The sequence below is a fragment of the Stylophora pistillata genome, chromosome 10, assembly GCF_964205215.1.
Source record: "Stylophora pistillata chromosome 10, jaStyPist1.2, whole genome shotgun sequence".
Lineage (NCBI taxonomy): Eukaryota > Metazoa > Cnidaria > Anthozoa > Scleractinia > Pocilloporidae > Stylophora > Stylophora pistillata.
In genome coordinates, this window is record NC_142528.1 from 4,139,006 (window position 1) to 4,159,079 (window position 20,074).

General features: G+C 40.0%; 1 protein-coding gene across 1 annotated transcript; it reads right to left on the minus strand.

The window, feature by feature from the left end:
• Positions 1 to 30: 30 nt before the first annotated feature.
• On the minus strand, positions 31 to 19,737 carry LOC111324761 (delphilin). Its single transcript, XM_022928391.2, has 28 exons — positions 18,401 to 19,737; positions 17,260 to 17,414; positions 16,617 to 16,796; positions 16,214 to 16,303; positions 15,679 to 15,770; positions 15,111 to 15,180; positions 13,064 to 13,361; positions 12,814 to 12,884; positions 12,517 to 12,668; positions 11,953 to 12,069; positions 11,632 to 11,709; positions 11,266 to 11,373; positions 10,292 to 10,627; positions 9,870 to 9,968; positions 9,326 to 9,543; positions 8,984 to 9,065; positions 8,834 to 8,896; positions 8,153 to 8,280; positions 7,839 to 7,907; positions 7,511 to 7,597; positions 7,179 to 7,247; positions 6,129 to 6,215; positions 5,773 to 5,902; positions 5,208 to 5,260; positions 4,987 to 5,064; positions 4,283 to 4,447; positions 3,827 to 3,898; positions 31 to 3,313 (listed from the first exon to the last, which is right to left on the minus strand). Exons 1-28 carry the CDS (start codon positions 18,953 to 18,955, stop codon positions 614 to 616), a joined length of 6,402 nt encoding a protein of 2,133 aa, XP_022784126.2. The 5' UTR covers positions 18,956 to 19,737; the 3' UTR covers positions 31 to 613.
• Positions 19,738 to 20,074: the final 337 nt, after the last annotated feature.

A 20,074-nucleotide genomic window follows, 5' to 3' on the forward strand; every position in this document is an offset into this window, starting at 1 on the left:
CTATAACATTAATTAAACGAAAGATCATGACAATTTCCAATAGAATTTTAATATCTGGGTTAAATTTCACACTTGTAATATTACATAACAGTTGTGGGGTTTTCAGCCTTCTGCCATAACTGCTTTGATTATTTACAAAATTAAGCTGTGACGAACGTTGACTTTATGGACATTGACCGCAGCATCAAGTCTTTATATGTATATTCTGTAAAGGGCAACCAAGATTACGGGCTAAATCAATACTGAGTCCCTAATAAAGACATGGCCAAGCTTATCGTTTGATCACACTTCACACTTATCATACAATTAAAAAAGATATATCTTTACCAATGGTCTAAGATATTAATCCATCTCTCGCCAACGAGAGAGCTGCATATCTTCGTCATCATATAAATACGCACACAACTTCGGCAATGCGCTTGCTATGTATCAAATGAGAATATTTATATATTAATAGATCACTCTTTAAGAACTTAAACAGAATATGAAGCTAAACAAATCTTTCTTCTTTTTCTAATCAAATTTTTACTCTAACGTCTCAAGGACAACATATTCTGACTTGACGTTAATCTTGCGTGACACCACGGTGCAGATAGTTCAGTCACTAAGTTCGCTATCTTTGTTTCCTTAGCGGGGGTACAAGAGGCTTGATAAGTCCGTCCCCAGGGGGAGGGGGCACTCCCATGTAACGCTCTGCAGGTGACCGGGGAGCTGTAGGTAAAGAATCTTCATCATCTGACTGTACTGATAGGTGTTGATCAAAGTCTCCGAGAATGTCGTCGATATTCAACTCCCCCGATCCATAGGACAGAGTTGAAGGTATCAAATCCAAATCGTAATCATCTTGACTTGAGAGGGGTAGTGTTGGGGGTGGCAAACTCGGCGGGGGAGGGGGAACAATTGCAAGATCAAAGTCCGCTAAATCGTTGCTTTTCTGAGAACCTCTCTTGAGCCCAGTGTCCGACTTCCCTGAGTAAGACAAAATGTTTATGTTGTTGTTATCAGCTGATTCTTCCCAGCTTAACGGCGGAATTAAAGTCTGAAGACTGAAGTCTACAGTTCCTGCATCGCTGTTATCGTCAAATTCTTTGAAATGCATCGGTGGCGGAGGGACGATTTTCAAATCCAAGGAATCCAGGCTTGTTTTTGAAGCAGATCGTTCAGATCTGCCATCCAAGTACTCAACAGGGGGTGGCGGTGTAACTGTGAAGCTATCTGTGCCGTTCTGAGCCCCAGATATTTCGCGGTCGGACGTGACCGAACCAGACGTGACTCCATTAAGTCTGGTGAAGAGAGATGACGACAATGACGGCGGTGGGGGTTTAAAGTTTGGCGGTCCAATGTCCACTCGTTCCTGGAATGGTTTGGGGCCGACAAGAGGTTTAGGAGCCAAAGTGGGCTTGGACGGTAACGGACCGTTTGTATCTCGAGTTGGGATTTCATTTTTGTCAAAGCGATCTGGCCCACCATTAACTTCCAAACCAGAATTCTGAAGGCTAGCTTCAACCGCAGAAGTTGATGCTTTGATAACGTCATCTTTTACAGCGTCAGCTATGGAGGATACCCTTGGAGGAGGCGGTGGCTTAAATTGTGACGGCCTGCTTAGTTGAGGTGACGAAGAATTTGATGACGGTGGAGAATTGAGAAGTTTAGCAGAAGAGAGTGTTGGCGAACCAGGAACAATGACAGGGAACTTAGGGGAAAACGGAGTCGCTGGCGATTGGAGCCTTTCTTCTTCCGACGTGACAATTTTACTCGGAAAACTATCTTGGATAGTTTTCAGTCGAAAAGGAGCAGGTTTAGGCGGCGGGCCTCTGACATTTGTTTCATCTGCCACAACGTCTTTCTTTTTGTACGGAAGTGGTTTGGCAGGAGCTTGACGTTTTCCATCGTCCATTTTGGCCATGAAGTCAGCAACGACATCCCTCGTGAAGTACGCCTCCACTTCGGGCATCGAACACGTATTGACAACTTCGGAATATGGACTTTCATTGCGACGAAGTTCTCCAACTTCTGCATAATCCGGATCCACTTTAGGCAAACTTACATCACGTGTAGGCGGCGATGGGCGCCTTTCCATGTAAGGACTGGGAGGTGCTGGGGGCATATTTTTTCTGCTAACAATGCGATTATGGGGCGGTGGTGGCGGGGGTGAGGGCTTTTCCTGAGCAAGTGGTTTTACCATAGGTTTAACAGTTCGAGGTTCGACGACTTCGTAAGGATTTTCGTCACCTACCGGTGTGCTTTCGTCTGAAGTCGTGTTGAATTTTGACGAGTCAAAAGGACCAAGTTGGGGTGAAGCTTGAAGGGAACCGCTGCTTTCCGCTGAAGCTGGGGATGTAGGCGGTGACTTAGTAATTAGCGATATGTCTTCCTGTGTATAATAACGATCAGGAATAGCTGGAGACTCATACGAGTGGATCTCTTCTTTGTTTGGATTGTCATTTACACTAGGAGCATTTGGAGTTTCCTCGCTGAAAAACGACTTGGGCTTTTTCCGAGTCATATCCGGTTTGGCGTAACTTGGCATTTCCGGTCCAGAACCTTCAAATACTAATAGCATACCTCTCACTCCCTTACTCGGAGACGTTCTTCTCTTCGAATCATTATCGTCATTCCCTTCTGTCTCGAGCTTCTTTGGAGCCACTTTACCGGCATTCTCGTCAGCTCCGCTCAATTCAATTTTACCAGCAGCACTCACAGGTTTTGGTGAAACCGGTTTCGCAGGTTTCGAACTCGGTTTTGGTGGCTCTGGTTTACTGAGTTTTGGAGCCGATATTTTTACAGGGTTTTGGGGCGCGTTCGTCTGCGGTGATTTTGGCTTAGGGGGAGGTTCAGGTTTCGGTTTAGCGACCACCGGGGCTTTTGCAGGCTCTAAAACAACCTTTGGAGTTTCATGCTCAGGAAGCGATGTACTGACATCCACCACCGTCCAAAGAGGTTCTTCACTCGGTTGCATATCCACGGGCTTCACGACTGAGTTAGGTAAGGCTACTCGAGAAGAAGAAGGCGAGTTAGGTGATGCTTCGCGAGGGGAAGAAGGCGAGTTAGGTGATGCTACTCGAGAGGAAGCAGCCGGGTTAGGTGATGCTACGCGAGGGGAAGAAGGCGAGTTAGGTGATGCTACTCGAGGGGAAAAAGGTGGCTTAGGTGATGCTTCGCGAGGGGAAGAAGGCGAGCTAAATACATTGTCATTGCTCTGTTCCCTGCTTATACGGCGTTTCTTGAAGCTTTCTTGAAGTTCATCTTTGGGTTCGAAATCAGGGTCACTCATACTTCGTTCTCTAGAGCTTTTGAGTTGTTTGGTGCGTTCCTAGATAAAATAAAAGTAGAGTGTGAGTGTTATTTAGAGGACACAACAAACCGCTTAGTTAAGAACAAATAACTGTAAACAGTAGATTAGGAAACACCTGACATGCAATCGGGGCTTTATCTTTGACTTTCATTCTCCAAAAATACAATGAATAAAATGTAAATAAAAATCATTTAAATAAGCAAACAAGGTAATGTAAACAATAACAAATGAGAATATAAATGAATAAATAAACAATGTATAGACTGATTTTGGAATACCATATTTAACAGAAGCATCATACACCTGAAATAACACGAGTGACCATGAAAGTGATGGAGATGAAATAGAAACAAAACCAAAATGATAATCAAATATACAAACGAACAGACAAGTAATCATATTGGTCTGCAGTGCTGTTGGAGGTAAGAAAGAAACACAAGCAGGATGAAGTACGCAGCGAAAAGAAAAAGACCCTGTGTCATATTTGGAAAGGATTTAACAGAAAAGGGAGGGGGGAAAATCAGACCATACTTCTCTTTGCTTCTCTCTTTTGGCTTGTTCTTCCTTCAGCTTCTGTTTCGATACGTTTTCTGCATGTGCTCTCTACATAAGAATCAAAACACAACTATGAATAAGTAATAAGAAAGAGTTAACACCACATGTATACCGCGGACGAATTCCACGGCATTAAAGAAACAAAGTAATCCGCGATTTTCTGGTTCAGAAAACTCGTACCACTCTCTCTCATCCAATTAGATGCAAAACTTAAACCAATCATGACTTGGTCGCCCGCGTTTTCACGCGCTTTAAGCGGTCTGCTGTTTTTACTTTAAGTTCTGATTGGCTCTTCAGGTATTTTCCTTTCCTCTGATTGGCCATTGTGATAACTGTGGTTTTGGTTTTACAACACTCACTCGAAAAGCGCTCTTACAGCAAATTCATACAATGTTCTTCAGAAACGAAGAGGTACACAACAGAATCACTCACCGTGAAGTTCATAATAAACGCTGCAAAAATACCAAAGAAATCCTCTGTAGTTGCCGAAGTGGGTTTCTCTCCAAAGAACTTCACTGTTTCTCGGAACTCTTTGGTGCACTTTTCTTGCAGGCTGAGCAGATCATTCAATTCCCCTTCTGTTTCGTCTATAATGTTCTGAAGGTTCAGATCAAAGACAACAATTTAGACCTGGCTAAAACCATTTAAGGAAGTGGTGCACTTACCGTCGCCAAAGATTCTATTAAGCGTCAGCGTTTTTGATTCTATTCCAGCTAAATTTTGAAAATGGCAGTTCAAAAATGCGGTGTGACAGTAAAGGTCTGAGGAAACTTTTCTAGAGACACATCCCATCTACAGGAATTTCTTGTCTCTAATTGCTCCCTTGCCAATTCAGTTTGGTCATTTTCCGGTTGAACATAGTTGTCAATTTGATTTATATATCTTTCGATACAACCATTCACTGCTTGCAACTCAGATGAATCGCGAAGTGATGGCTTTCGCGGAAGAAACTGTAGTCCGCCAAATCAGCTGAATATTGAACTAAATGTTAAGAGAACAAACATGAAAGGGAAAAAAGCTTGTAAAAATACTGTAAACCGCGTTGAAAGCGGAAAAATAAGCGCAGCTAAAATGCACGCAAAATCTCTAAACTAAATAGACGTTGACAGTGGAAACGAAATGGATGATTAACTCACCTTGACCGCAAGTGAAAACTTATCGTTTGAATCTTGTGACTTCAGTGATCGGAAAGCTCCAAGGTCTGACTTAAGCTCCTTGAGAAACATGTACCAAAGCATTTAATGATTGATGGATTGCTATAAAACAGCTCTCTCCTTTGTCGTTTTGAGACATTTTACTTAGAATTTGCAAGCTCGTTAAAACAGGACAAAAACAATAAACAAATCAATAAACAAACCTTCATTCCCTCAGCTAGTTCTTCCACTTCACAAGCCACCATTTGCCCCGAAACTAGAAGAACAGAATAAAAAGTGAAATTTCATCCACGAGCCACACGCAATAACACTATTTCAAAGCGTACATAAACATGAATTTGGTTACTCGTGCGTTCTAGTGCTTCAGTTGCTTGTTTTTTCAACTCTTTCTCCAGGTCCTTGCGATAATTTACTTCGTTCTGATTGGCCGTTCTAATCATCTTGAATTTGGACGTGTAAATCAAGTGAGGCCAGGTACGCTACGATAATTTAGTTTTCCAGGCTTTCGCCGATCTACGGCATCATCAGGGAATGCAGATGGAATCTTTGAAGCGAAGAATGTGTCGGGCGAGGAGTTAGGCTAGATATAGAGGTTCAGCAGACAATAGGACAGGACAACGGCTCGGAAAACTAAATTATCGTAGCATACCTGGCCTCGCTTGATTAACACGTCTGACTTAACGACACTATGCTACTCGAGGACAACATCCAACGCTTGATCTTGAATTTGGTTCCACAAAAATTACTCAAGTAGGCTTTGAAGCGTACCTTTCGCTGCTGTGGGCACTGTGCTGAGTTCTTCTTTGATGTTCAACACTTCAGGGCACTTTGACTCGATGGATTGAACCAAAAAGTGCAGCAAAGTGGATTTGTTATCGGAAGTTTTAGTGTTGCTGAGCTGTACCGAATGAATGAGAGAAAAATAGCGTTAATATGGAACGCTGTGTAGGAAAAACATCAATAACGACGAGAACAAATTACAAAAGACTTCAAAGATTTCCTGAGCTGGATAAGTTTTGTTAACTACCTTATCCTTTTCAGCAAGATAGAGGCTTTAAAAAATAATGGCGGGTTAAAAGGGTAATTATTGACTTTCGAAGACCACAGTAGCAAAGGTAATGTACCTTGTTCAAGTACTCGATCTTGAATGCAGCGGCTGATCCTATCCTATTATTTCCCTTGTTCATGTAATTACCCATTGCTAGAACAAGCTGAAATCAATCAAACATTCAGTCAATTCATCAGTCAGTAATGAACTACCAGATGGACAGACAGACAGATAGACAGACACAGACTGACAGACAGTCAGACAGATAGACAGAAAGGCTGACAGACAGACTGACAAAACACTTAGACAGACTGCCAGACAGTCAGTCAGACAGATAGACAGAGAGGCTGACAGACAGACTGACAAAACACTTAGACAGACTGCCAGACAGTCAGACAGATAGGCTGACAGACAGACTGACAAACACATAGACAGGCTGACAGACAGACAGACAGATAGGAAGGCTGACAGACAGACAAACACATTGACAGACTGACAGACAGGCCGACAGACAGACAGACAGACAGATAGAAAGGCTGACAGACAGACAGACTGACAAACACATAGACAGGCTGACACAGACTGACACAGTCAGACAGATAGAAAGGCTGACAGACAGACTGACAAACACAGACAGACTGACAGACAGTCAGAAAGGCTGACAGACAGACTGACAAACACAGACAGACTGACAGACAGGCCGACAGACTGAAAGACAGTCAGACAGACTGACAGACAGATAAACAGACAGGCTGACAGACAGATAAACATACAGACATGCAGACAGACAGATCGACTGACAGACAAACTGAGAGACAGACCGATAGATAGAAAAACAGACAGCTGCACACGATCTCCTCTCTACAAGAATCACCCTAGAGAAAAAAATCTAACCTAACTTAACCTCCCTTGTTCCTTCAAGACCTATTCCTACTTTATTGGCGATTGATAACGTGGGCGAAATTTCATTTTCAAGTGTCCCTGTAAACTATTCGTAAAGACAACTTTCCATGGTGCCAAAACAACTCAGTTGCCTTAAAAAGATTACCAACAACAACAAAATATCTTTCTAAAACGCGAAAAAAGCTTATCATGGATGTGTTATCAAAATAGTATGAAATCATACCTCTAGGATCCTCTTTAGTTTTGGACTATTTCTAAGTTCTCCAGATGCATCGAGAACTGACTCTAAATCCTAAAAAGTAATAATATCAACAATATTTAATAGTAATAATAACGATAATAATAATAATGGTAAAAATAGTAATGATGATGATGATAATAATAATAAGAAGAAAAATGATGATAATAATTAATAAAAGTTATAATGATTGCATGGAAGAAAAGGAAACCGGAATAGAATAATGTTCGTGTTAGTTTCGCTATGTGAAACTTAAATTAAGGGCTCAGTTACCCTTCTTTCTGCCTTCAATTAGGGCTAAATGTTCCACGCCTTACCGGTTTAATTTCTTCCACTTTGTCAGCAAAACGAGCCTTAAAGAGCAATGCTTTCAGTCTTTGTTTGTACCAAGACACTTTACTCATCTGCAGAAAAGAATTTTAAACAAACAAAAAAGACATAAATTACACTGAAATAAGACCACCACAAAAACAGAGGTCTCAGCACTGTTAAAAAATCTTTATATGAAACCTTCCACTCAGCAAAATCGCCATCTCGATATTTCGTCTACATTCCAGGTGTAAAAATATAAAACTAAGAAAAGGTGTTGTGCGCAAGAACTGATACACGTACCTAATCTTAGTCCATTACCGTAACTGCACGTACCTCGTAACAAAACCTGTCTGCTTTGTCCAACTTAGAAACATCGTCCGCAAAGTATTTAAACTTCTGGAGCTGGGAAGGAAAAAATGGAAAACATTTTAGTTAACGGAACGAGACCCTTAATGAATCGACCCTCACAACTTCATGTAACTGTGTGCTCATTCAGCTTCATTTACTCATGCGCTTGGACTTACACAAGCACTTTGAGCAACGAAAGCGATTTGAGACTCAAGATCCGACTCCGAACAAGTTTGTTGTTTGCACTTAATGAAAGTGACGTTACAAAACGTCGCACCCAACACGGAAGCTTTCCTTACCTCTTTGCTGTCAGGTGCATAGAGAAGAAGCTGTTTCAAATGGGCCTCGCTGAACTTCTTATCGTCCATCGACAGGAGCGCTTGTTTTATATCTTCGAATGGCATTTTCAAGTGACCCAACAAAATTGCTGCAAAGTGGAACAAAGAACGTCTTTAAATGGTAAATTTTACCAACCTGGACCGTGTGGTTCACACGGCAGAAGGAACATATCCCAGTTTCCGTAGCACTGAGTGAATAAAAGTACAGCTGTTACTCCTCGAAGAGCAGCTCGTCTTTCCCAGATTCCTCGAAGCATTTCATACGTTTATCGTAACCTATTCGTGATATTAGGAGGAGAGCAGGTGGAGAAAAGCACTGCGACAGTGATGTGTTGTGATCAAAAACATCATAAAAATGATTTCGTCCACGTTCAGCCCAGACCTTTGTATCCGTTTCCTAAGCACTGTGGTTTGCGAAAAAGCTCTCCTCCTCGAACCGAAAGCGAAGCAAATTGCGAGAAGTGCCAGAGCCATTGAAAGCAAACGAGTTTGCGACGCGTCGTTCGCCAATTCGAAAAGGACGCCTTGCTCGTACTCTAAGCGCGCTAAATAATGTTACATATTGCGCGTAAAACAGCGAAAACGTCTCACATGCGAAAACGCTTGATCTCAGAAAGAGAATTTATATTTCTTGTTACGTACCGATGTTGTAGGTTTTCTTTGGATTCATCACTTGTGGTTTCTCGGGCTTCTTCTCATCTTTACCTTAAAAAGAAAAAAGTGTTACAATTTGGTGAACAAAACGGCTACAAACTCAACTCAAGGAATGTTGTTACGAGCTATCAAACTCACTTGATACTTTTTGTATGGCACTGAAACTTTGCTCAAGTTGAATGAACTCGATGACTTCTTCTGACGGCTCGTTTTGTCCCAACTGAAATCCAAACAAAGAGAAAGAGAAAATTAGTCAATGGGGAAAGCTGCAATGGTATACTTTGCTAAGGGTCGCTTCAGACGAATTTGACATGGCAGTGGAACAGCGCCTGATTCAAATTGCCATTCCTGATGACAACCGTACCAGATGAAGACAAAACACTTTACAAGACGTATGGCCTATTATCATGTGACTCAAACTGAAAATCTAAGGCAAAAATACTGATACTTTAAAAGACTGCTTAGAAGTAAAATCCATACCTTAGCCCAAACAGTGTCTTCTAAACCAGCAATACTCAGTTTCTCCCAGTTCACTCTCTTCAATTGCATTTGAGCGGGAACGTTTCCAGGACCCCCAACAGGGGGAGGAGGAGGGATAGATGGTGGGGGAGGAGGCGGTGGCGGCGGAGGTGGAGGTGCTCCCATGGGGGGAGGAGGTGGGGGAGGAGCGGCACTTGTGCTTGCGACATCCTGGGTTCCTTGGGAAAAGCAAACGAGTTTGGATTAGTCTAAAAACTAGCACAAAGAAAATCTTGCATTCATGTATTTAAGACTTTGAGAGAATTGCAAAGATATGACTTATTAGTAAATTAACAGCATGGTAAGGAAATAAAAATGATTTTAATCATGCATTATTAAAATCAAGCGGTTAAGCTAAGTTTTGCCCATTTGGTTTCCAAGTACGTAGCCCTTTTACAGGCATAGGAACCTCGATCGTAACATCACGTCATTCACACATTGTAAAGATAACAACGCTTATTTGATGATTCTCTTCACAATCTTAGTTCTAATTTGGCGGATTTACCTCCTGTTTCTTTCTCATCTTGATCTTTCCGCCGAGCTTTAATCGCAGCGTCTAAGGGATTCTCTACAGCGTTGGGAGAGCTGGGTCTACTGCCGGGATCTAAAAAAAAAAAAAAAAAAAACAGAAAAGAATGAAAAAGAGAGAGAGAGCGAAAGAAAAAGAAAACAATCAGTGTTTCATAACTAATGGCATCGGTGACTTTCGAGATGCCGGTGCTTTGGCCTACTAAACGTTCTACACACTGAAGCTAGGACTTGCGCATGATAATGAGTTCGAAAATTCTCGTTAAAAATGATGTTCATTAATTTTCATGGAAGGGATAGAATGTATCAAGACCTACTACAGATTCACTGCATAACTGCTAGTTTTAAAGAAATGTATATATAAAAAGATTTTAAACATCGCCCACGTCCTGATTGTACCTCCAAGCTCTTCTAATTCTTTCCTCTTCTTCTCACTCTCATCCAGCGCCTCTTTTGTTTCCATTAATTCCTGTGTAGTAATCGCCAGTTGATGTTGGATTTTCTCCACTGATTCCCCAGACGTTTCACCTGATCCAACCACAATACCACTGTCTCCACTGACACCTGAAGACACTGAACGAGGGGTTGACGTGACAATTCCCTGCCCACGGTTTCCTGAGGTTCCTGGTTCGGTTGAGGAGCCGGCGAAAGGGGCGTGGACCTGCGCCTGTGTCGTCAAGCTGGTTACACTCGACTTCCTTATTTCATCTGCCAATAGCGCGTCGGCTAACTCCTCTGTCAATAACAGCAGATATTCAAGAAAGTAATTAATACCGACTGCACGTAACATAGATAACGGATAACGGATAATCTTTATTTGTACTCAGATTCATACTTGCGCTAAGCAAAAATGTTACAAAATTTAAAGAAATTATTAGAAAAAAATTGGAGTACTAGCAGCCTGGAATAATCATAGGGGCTAGCGGAGCCAGGCAGATGTCCAGGCCCCGGTTGTTCGAAGGGTAGATAACGCTATCTAATTGGTAAATCTCTATCCGGTGGATTACGCGGTATGTTCTGTTGGCACTCGTCCGGTGGATTGCGATTTATCCCTTTGATAGTGTTATCTGCCATTTAAACGGCCGGGGCCTTGTTTGGCCTCGCTACATCATAAGTCTAAAGCGATCCGATTGTGTTGTTGACTTTGGCCCAGTGAATTTACTGGCCTGCTTAACAAACAGCTCTACGAAATACCCGTGAGATAGCCAACACGATAGAAAAAGCTCCCGCATTTTACAAATTAAACTCTAGGGCTACCCCCCCCTACCAACCAACTGCCACCCCTCGAAAAGAACACTCCCGTCCCGTAGACTTTCACTGTGTCATACATTGTAACGTAATCTTCATCTCATATAAAAGTTATTAAACCTTACCAAGGCCTCCGGGATCCAGTTCCGCGTCGTCATCATCATCCCATCCGGAATCAGGAGTGCCATTTCTGGATCTAACCTCCCGCACTGGCACGGTATCCAAATCTGACCCTATGAAATATCAACAATTATAATTGTGTCCGAAAGTACCTCTGAAATTCCTCGACAGCAACTCCTTTCTTCGGATGCCTTATCTCAAAGACTAGAAATAATCGTCTTATGCTTGAAGTTGCAGTTTACACCAAAAAGAGTGTTCATTTCGTTACGAATGCTTTCAAAGTTCCATAGAATAATATTGTGATAGTTTTAACATCAATGCACAGATGCTGTGTAAAGGTGGTGAGGTCAATCAAGAAGGGTTGCACCTACCATAACCAAATCCTGGGCTATGTCGTCCTCTGACTGCGCCAGATGATGGCCAATCACCATAAGGCTCCTCTGATCGAACTAACAAAAGAAAAAGATTAGCTCAAGTAAGTGCAAAGCCAAAAGCTCTCATGATACAAATGTTGATGCAAAGTTGTTAAGAAAACACATCCTAGGTAAAATTTTGACAAATTGCAGGAAAAATAGGGTTAGGGGCAAGAAACTGCTATGAAACAGTATTCATGGAGCAGGGGCGGGGGGGGGGGGGGAGGAAACTAAGGTAAGGTCTGACAGTTCAAGGCAGTTAGCACATGCTTTCTGTACCTGCTCCTGGCATTGTTGTTCGAGTTCTTGGTGCGTCTACAAGCCGTCTGGCTTGTACTCTGTACAGTACATCCACAACATCATCACTGTTAGTGTTCAGACTAGGTACAACACCAGCTAAAACAATAAGAAAGTTCTCCAAGTAAGTTCTTTAGCATCTTTTGTTCAGAGGAAAGTTTACCTGGTTACTCAAAACAAAAAGGTTCAATTTAATAAGTGAAGGCAGCTTTGAAATGTATGACATTGATTGAAATATTGTACAAATTAGACTCCCTACAGGTAAATGGCTGAGGAGAAAATCTCCTCTAAAACAAGAAAGACAATTTGTCTCATTTTGTAGAGCAAGCAATGTAAACAAAACATGAAGGCACTGTCAGGACAGCTGACGATATGACAGTGATTTCACATTCAGAATGCACTGGCAGGAAACCTTTAGAGGCCTACAAATCAAGATGCCTTTCCACTTGTAAAGCCATACACTCTAGTCTGTTATATAAATGCAAAGGTAAGTTTTTCAATTGCAACGTAAAGTCTGTACACTTTAAATAGAAGACTTTTACATACTGTCCATTTTCCTAGAGATCATTCTTGCAGCAGCTCTATCAAATGCTTGTTGTTCAGCCTCAGGCAGAAGCTCACTCAGGTAATGTAACATCTGCAGCTTTGCTCCATCATCAAGAACAGGTTCCAGTGCATTGATCAGTCTCTGTACATTTCTTAGGATAAGAAATAAATCATTAGGTATTAATCCTTTACCCAGAGCATGCCCTTAGACCCCCTTTCTTTAATTGGATATAAATTACAGGCAAATGAAACAAATCATTATAAAACGATGGACATGACAGTTTTCTCAATAGTTACCTGTCTTTACTGTACTGATCAAGGCTCTGCTTCAAAACAAGTTGCTCACCACGTGTAAGTAAACGACTCATCTGTAGGATGGCGAAACACAATCAAACTTTGTCAATATGATCATAAATACCAAAAGTCAAAAGTTATGTTTTGTCCATGGGGTGTCTAAACAAAGAAAGTGATAAAAAAAGTGCTGACCCAATGAGCAGCTCTAAGAATATATTAGAAGATTCAGATAAAAAATTCTAAAGTAGAGTACCTGTATTTTGAACTGGCGCGAAAGTGATTGCAAGTCACTTCTGGTATACCCTGTTCCATTTATGAAGAGATCACTTCTGATCGAGAATGCCTTGGATGTTCTTGAAGAACACCTTGACACAGTTGCAGGTCTCTCATTTTCAAATGTCACTGATAGCTGCGAAGACTTGCTGGATGATGGCAGAGATGACAGTGACGACTGATGCTTTAGTGCACTCATAGGGCGCCACTGAACTAACAGGCTTGGTTTTGAACCACTTCCTTTTAACAGTTGCACCACATGTTGATGTGACTTTCCTCTGTAGAAAACAAAAGAATATATTTAAATGACTTAAATAATGCAACTTTGTATTGACTGTTTTGAATTGACTCAACTTTCAGTCAAAAATCTTAATTTTTGCTTTGTACAAACCATGTACTATGGTTGGTAATGTTCACAGCAAAATTGGAGAAAAATAAAATTATTTATACTATTGCCAAAGTTTGAAGAGGAATAACCTGCCAATTTTTTACCACTCTAAACATCAAGCTTTTGACTTATGGTTGAAAAAAAAAAAAAGAATTTCACATCTTAGAGAGTTTACCATAGTGAGATATTAAGTAACAATCACAATTTGTAAGCTGCACCACCAGTAAGGTACAGTGTGTAAGTACAGTGTAGTGTAGGGTGTATGTAAGATAATTCACTTGTCAAGGTACAGTGTGTAAGTACAGTGTAGTGTAGGGTGTATGTAAGATAATTCACTTGTCAAGGTACAGTGTGTAAGTACAGTGTAGTGTAGGGTGTATGTAAGATAATTCACTTGTCAAGGTACAGTGTGTAAGTACAGTGTAGTGTAGGGTGTATGTAAGATAATTCACTTGTCAAGGTACAGTGTGTAAGTACAGTGTAGTGTAGGGTGTATGTAAGATAATTCACTTGTCAAGGTACAGTGTGTAAGTACAGTGTAGTGTAGGGTGTATGTAAGATAATTCACTTGTCAAGGTACAGTGTGTAAGTACAGTGTAGTGTAGGGTGTATGTAAGATAATTCACTTGTCAAGGTACAGTGTGTAAGTACGGTGTAGTGTAGGGTGTATGTAAGATAATTCACTTGTCAAGGTACAGTGTGTAAGTACGGTGTAGTGTAGGGTGTATGTAAGATAATTCACTTGTCAAGGTACAGTGTGTAAGTACAGTGTAGTGTAGGGTGTATGTAAGATAATTCACTTGTCAAGGTACAGTGTGTAAGTACAGTGTAGTGTAGGGTGTATGTAAGATAATTCACTTGTCAAGGTACAGTGTGTAAGTACAGTGTAGTGTAGGGTGTATGTAAGATAATTCACTTGTCAAGGTACAGTGTGTAAGTACGGTGTAGTGTAGGGTGTATGTAAGATAATTCACTTGTCAAGGTACAGTGTGTAAGTACAGTGTAGTGTAGGGTGTATGTAAGATAATTCACTTGTCAAGGTACAGTGTGTAAGTACAGTGTAGTGTAGGGTGTATGTAAGATAATTCACTTGTCAAGGTACAGTGTGTAAGTACGGTGTAGTGTAGGGTGTATGTAAGATAATTCACTTGTCAAGGTACAGTGTGTAAGTACGGTGTAGTGTAGGGTGTATGTAAGATAATTCACTTGTCAAGGTACAGTGTGTAAGTACGGTGTAGTGTAGGGTGTATGTAAGATAATTCACTTGTCAAGGTACAGTGTGTAAGTACGGTGTAGTGTAGGGTGTATGTAAGATAATTCACTTGTCAAGGTACAGTGTGTAAGTACAGTCTAGTGTAGGGTGTATGTAAGATAATTCACTTGTCAAGGTACAGTGTGTAAGTACAGTCTAGTGTAGGGTGTATGTAAGATAATTCACTTGTCAAAGTACAGTGTGTAAGTACAGCCTAGTGTAGGGTGTATGTAAGATAATTCACTTGTCAAGGTACAGTGTGTATTGTACAGTCTAGTGTAGGGTGTAGGTAAGATAATTCACTTGTTAAGGTACAGTGTGTATTGTACAGTCCAGTGTATGCAGGTGCATGTAAGATAATTCACTTGACCAGAATCTTTACCATACCTGACATTAAGTCCATTTATCTCAAGGATGTGGTCACCAGATTTGATCCCTGCCTGAGAAGCTGCTCCTCCTACAAAAGAGAAAGGTATTGGTGAGATATAAACACATAAGGGTCTGCCAAGATTTACTCATAAAAGTAAGGTGAAATGGGCTGAATTTTTAAGTAATTTCAGCAATAAATTGTTACAAGTCATTTTTCTTTGTAAGCCTCACATCTTCACAACACTTCTAAATAATCATTCCTCCAGGCAAGTTATCTGATCTCTGCTAGTCCTAACTGCCACTGAATCTGATTTTTATTGAAAAACCTGAGGTTTTTCATAATAAACCTGGAGATTGTGTGAAAGGCAATTAATCCTTCGACTTTTTTTGACACTTAATTACCAGCCTAAAGCATACCTTATATCACTGTGTAAGTCGCTAATGAGAACCTGATACATGCATTTTCTTCACACAAAATACATGTATATCTTCTGATGCAAACAAGACTTACCTCCACTTTAACGCATAGAGTTCAATTTTAATGCGCTATATAAGAACTTAATATTAAATTTGAACAAACACTTACCTCTGTCGACAGTTTTAACAAAAACAGGAGAATCGCCACTGAGTGTAAATCCAAACCCTGAACCAGGTCCCCCTCTTATTATTCTCACAGTCCTGTGCATTGCAAACAGTCAATTATTTATTATAAATAAGTAAATTTTTCTTGTTAAAATATGCAAATTAACTCTTTCACTCCTTGGCATGACCAGAACATAAAATTCTAACAGGATTACATACAGATGATGCAAAGAGTAATATGGTACAAATGTTCACCTGTGTATACTTGCTTTTAAGAAAACTTTTAAAACAATGTGCACAACTATATACTGACAGTAATTTTAATTGAAGTTTTTATGAATTATCAGTTACTAAGAATTATAAGAATTATTGTTGTACTAATTATACACTGAACAGTACCCATAGTTACAATGTGGTTCAATTTTAACTTTGACACATATTTTAGTTGCTGAACTCATAAAACCCAAAAGAAAAATAGAAACTAAGTGAATCAAAGACAAAATTGAAGCACAGCTTACAATCAGTATACTAATACTCACCTTGGTGGAGCAGCCATATTCTCCCTTGCTTGCCGTCTTGCAAAGTTTTCCCTGTACTGACTAGCTTGAGTTGATCCAGCTGACCATGTTCTAAGGGAAAGGTTTGATCAGCATTAATTTTAGGTAAATTGAGGCATTAGGTTGAGAGAAAAGCTTAACGAGAGCCAATCAGAATGCTGTTGACAATACCATTCACACTATAGGAAAGAAGAGCTGCAAATCTGCCCCCATGGTTCTCTTGTTAAAGACCTAAAATTTGATACAGTATCTTGAAAACAAAGAACAAGGGAGTTGCAGCCAAGAACCTTAGCAAACAAAATGTCAAGATTGCTTTTTAATTGTTTAGAGTTTATCTGAGGGTGCAAAAAAAACTTGGAACTTAAAACATTTGTGAGCAACTTACCCAAACCTGCCAAGAGCAGGAGTGTTCATGCTGTTATATTCTGAAAACTCTAAGTCAGTGCTGCTGGAAAAATCTGGAAGGAAGTCTTCATCAACAGACTGTTTCTCAGAATGTAATATTTCACCATTCATTCCAACCAAGATGTCAAACAGTGGCTGTTCCCGTTTGGGGATGAAACTCCTATCAGACAAAAAAAAGTAATATTAATAGATCAATAAAATAGGTAAAATAAAAAAATGTTGTAAATGTTACCAACTTAACGAACACTTCATGAAAGCATTGTATTTCCCTGTTTAAACATTCCAGCACCTATTTAATTTGGCATAAAGAAGGATTGCTTATTAGAAGGAAGATGCTCAACTAAGGGCTGTGTTTATTAAGACACTAGAACCTGTAATGATTCTGTTTTAGTCGAAGCTTAAAAAGTTATGAATGAAGTGGCAATAAAAAGGTTTTCAGGTATCCCAACCATTTAAGAAAATAAGGGAGGAGGGCACTTGTTTGAGGGGGACACTGAGAAATATTGTTACTATACATCTTTATAAAAAATAAATACTGCACAAAATGTTTCTTTTGATAAGAAAATCAGGGAAGCATGTTATGACAAAAGTTTCACTGAAATTTATTTTTTTTAATACAACACCTGATGTCCCGAAGCAGTTTCCTTTCCACTGGAGTTTTAAGTATTCTTTTGAGACTCTGTGCCAGTTGCTCAATGGATCTGTCTCGTGCATATTGGTTCAGGGCCTTGACAAGCTCCTTTTTAATGCTTTCATTACCGGCTAAGTAATAGTTCATCTTTAAGAGAAAAACACTTCATATGTTAACTTCATTACAATCACTAATTCTGAAATCAGCTCTCTGCATAATTGACAGCTGCAGTGAAATGTGTTATATAAACTAGTTTATCACATCCTTGGTACACAATGGTCAACATACTTTTGATATGCAATATCATTGCTTAATTTTTTTTTTTCAAGTGACAATGTTGTCCTATTTTTTTTTAATGTCACAAACTTCACCACTCATGCAGCAAAACAAAAGTCAGTTTCAATAACTAGAATTCAATAAATAGCTGGAAGTAAATATTGTCTGTTCTTTCAGTTTCACTTGACGAAAATAAAAATTGATGTATCAGCCAAAAGCAATTGTTACACTTTAGCCTGCTATCAAACATGGTAGTAATATTTTCATTAACCATTTCGAGCAAGCATTTGAATGTACTGTTTATCTCTATATCACTCCGGGAATTTACACAACAACTAACTTGTCATAAATTTACACTCATTGTTTTATCTTGGATCGAAAGAATAAACCAACTGATTACTTGCATGGTTTTAAAAATGTTAAACATTTTTTTACCTCCCCTTTTGTTGACAAATCAAACAATTTAATGGTAAGATAAAACGTCCGGCGAGCAATACAGCCCATTAAATGTAATTGGTGTGTAAAATCTACAAAATTAAAAGGACGGAATCATTACTATCTGAACAATTGAAGTTGAATGAAACACAAATGCGTTTTCATCCTTTTTTGTCTTGGAATGTGTCAAGATCGAAACTGTCCAACTGAAAAACGTAGCATTTTGACAAATGAACGCCATTCGCATAAACATTGGGGTTTGTAATCGCTTTAACAGAAATGTCATACAACTTGACCAATATCTAATAATCCTTATTTCGTTACTCAAGTGTAAACTTACGTGTTTGATGTCCACACAAAGACAAGAACTTGGATCAATAATAAATAAAATCCGCAGAAAAACATGGCGGTGTAGAACTGACCTGCACAAAGAAATCTTTAGCTCTCTTGTATCGCGAAGACGAACTCTTTCCTCCTCTTTTATCCGTAATTCCGATGTCCGCTGCTCCAGCTATGAGAACTATAGAAATTGTAGGACCACAAGTATCTATCATTTCTCCAACTTGATCCTCATTCATATGTCTTAAGTTAACACCATTTAAACGGAGAATTAGATCTCCGCGACGAATACCGACATTCTGAGCCGGGCTTCCCTGTTCTACATCCTCAATAAAAACAGGACCCTTTCCGCGCACTGCAAAACCAAAACGTCCTCTTCTTCGACGCAGATCAAACGTGCGAATGCGCGAAATTACAGCGAGAGCTGGAGGGACAGTTCGCGATCGTTTTGCCAATAGGATTATTTCTTCCTTGCTTAATCCTTGAACGTTTTCTCCATTGACTTCGAGTATTTGATCGCCGGGTTGAAGTCCCGCTCTTTGAGCGACTGAATTTTCGTCAACAGACAAGATAACAACAGGAGCCCGTCCGCCGACGGTAAAACCGAAAGCTTCGGGCCAATTTTCGTTCGTTCTCATGGTGAAAGTTGAAGTATCAGCTCAAACCTAAAGCTTCGATAAAAAAACCTCTAGAAATTTCCGTGATGTTTTCTTTCCACCACAAAGTCGTTTGTTTATCAAAAACCGATCCTTCTCTCGATTAAGCCATGCCATTAATAGCATAACATCTAAACCATGCCAAGTTATAACAAACTTTCCAATAAGTTTTCAGCTTTGAAAACACCGTTCGCTTCAGCGATGAATTTGTGATCTTGGAATCCTTGCTGTTTAGATCCACGACAAGTTGATGACATTTAAACCATGTGAAGATAGAGACACGTTTTCGAAGAGTAGCTCAACGCAGATTGACAGGGTTGGCGACGCTAAATATGAAACCAGGCAACCAGAACCCGCAAGCAGCGTATAGATTTCACTGTAGCAACGAAATGTCGACTAAACCGTGAAAGTTTTTTATCGAACACAATGTTTCCCTTGTTCTGATACTTAACTCTAGCTGCGCAACTGAAGAATGAATCCACAGTGGTGGAACAAAAAAGGAGACGTGGTTGTTTAATCCATTCCCTACGCGGTATCAAGTTAAAACGATTCACTACTACCAATTACGCTGTTGTTCGCCCAGCCGAATCACCACAATTATTCATGCTAATGACATGATGACTTCAGTGCCACCAAATTTGCATATCTTTAAAATTCTGAAACCAACTGCAGTCATCGTAAACGGAGAAAAGATTCCAACGCTATGAACTATCAAACCAAACACTACGGCCACAGGCTCACTCTGTTGGAAACAAGCTACGCACAAAAAGAACCTTGGGTATTTTCTAAAGAGTCCTTCAGAGTGTCTGAAAGAATTTTGTTTGGGGGCAAAGTAAATATTCCTTGATGGCCACCCTTGACCTTACGTCATAATCTGGAGACAAAGCTCTGTAACGCAAACTCTTTAACCGAAATAAAAATTGAAAAAAAATTACTAAAGAACCCTTGCAGAGTTGAAATAATAGAGACAAAAGTCTCTCTCTTCTACCCGCTCGGATCCAGCTCTCAAACCGTGATGGAACAAAACGAGTTTTCTGCGAATAAAAAACTTAGCTGCCCTCATAGTTCTCATAATATTTATTCAGCAAGCTTGTTTTGCTA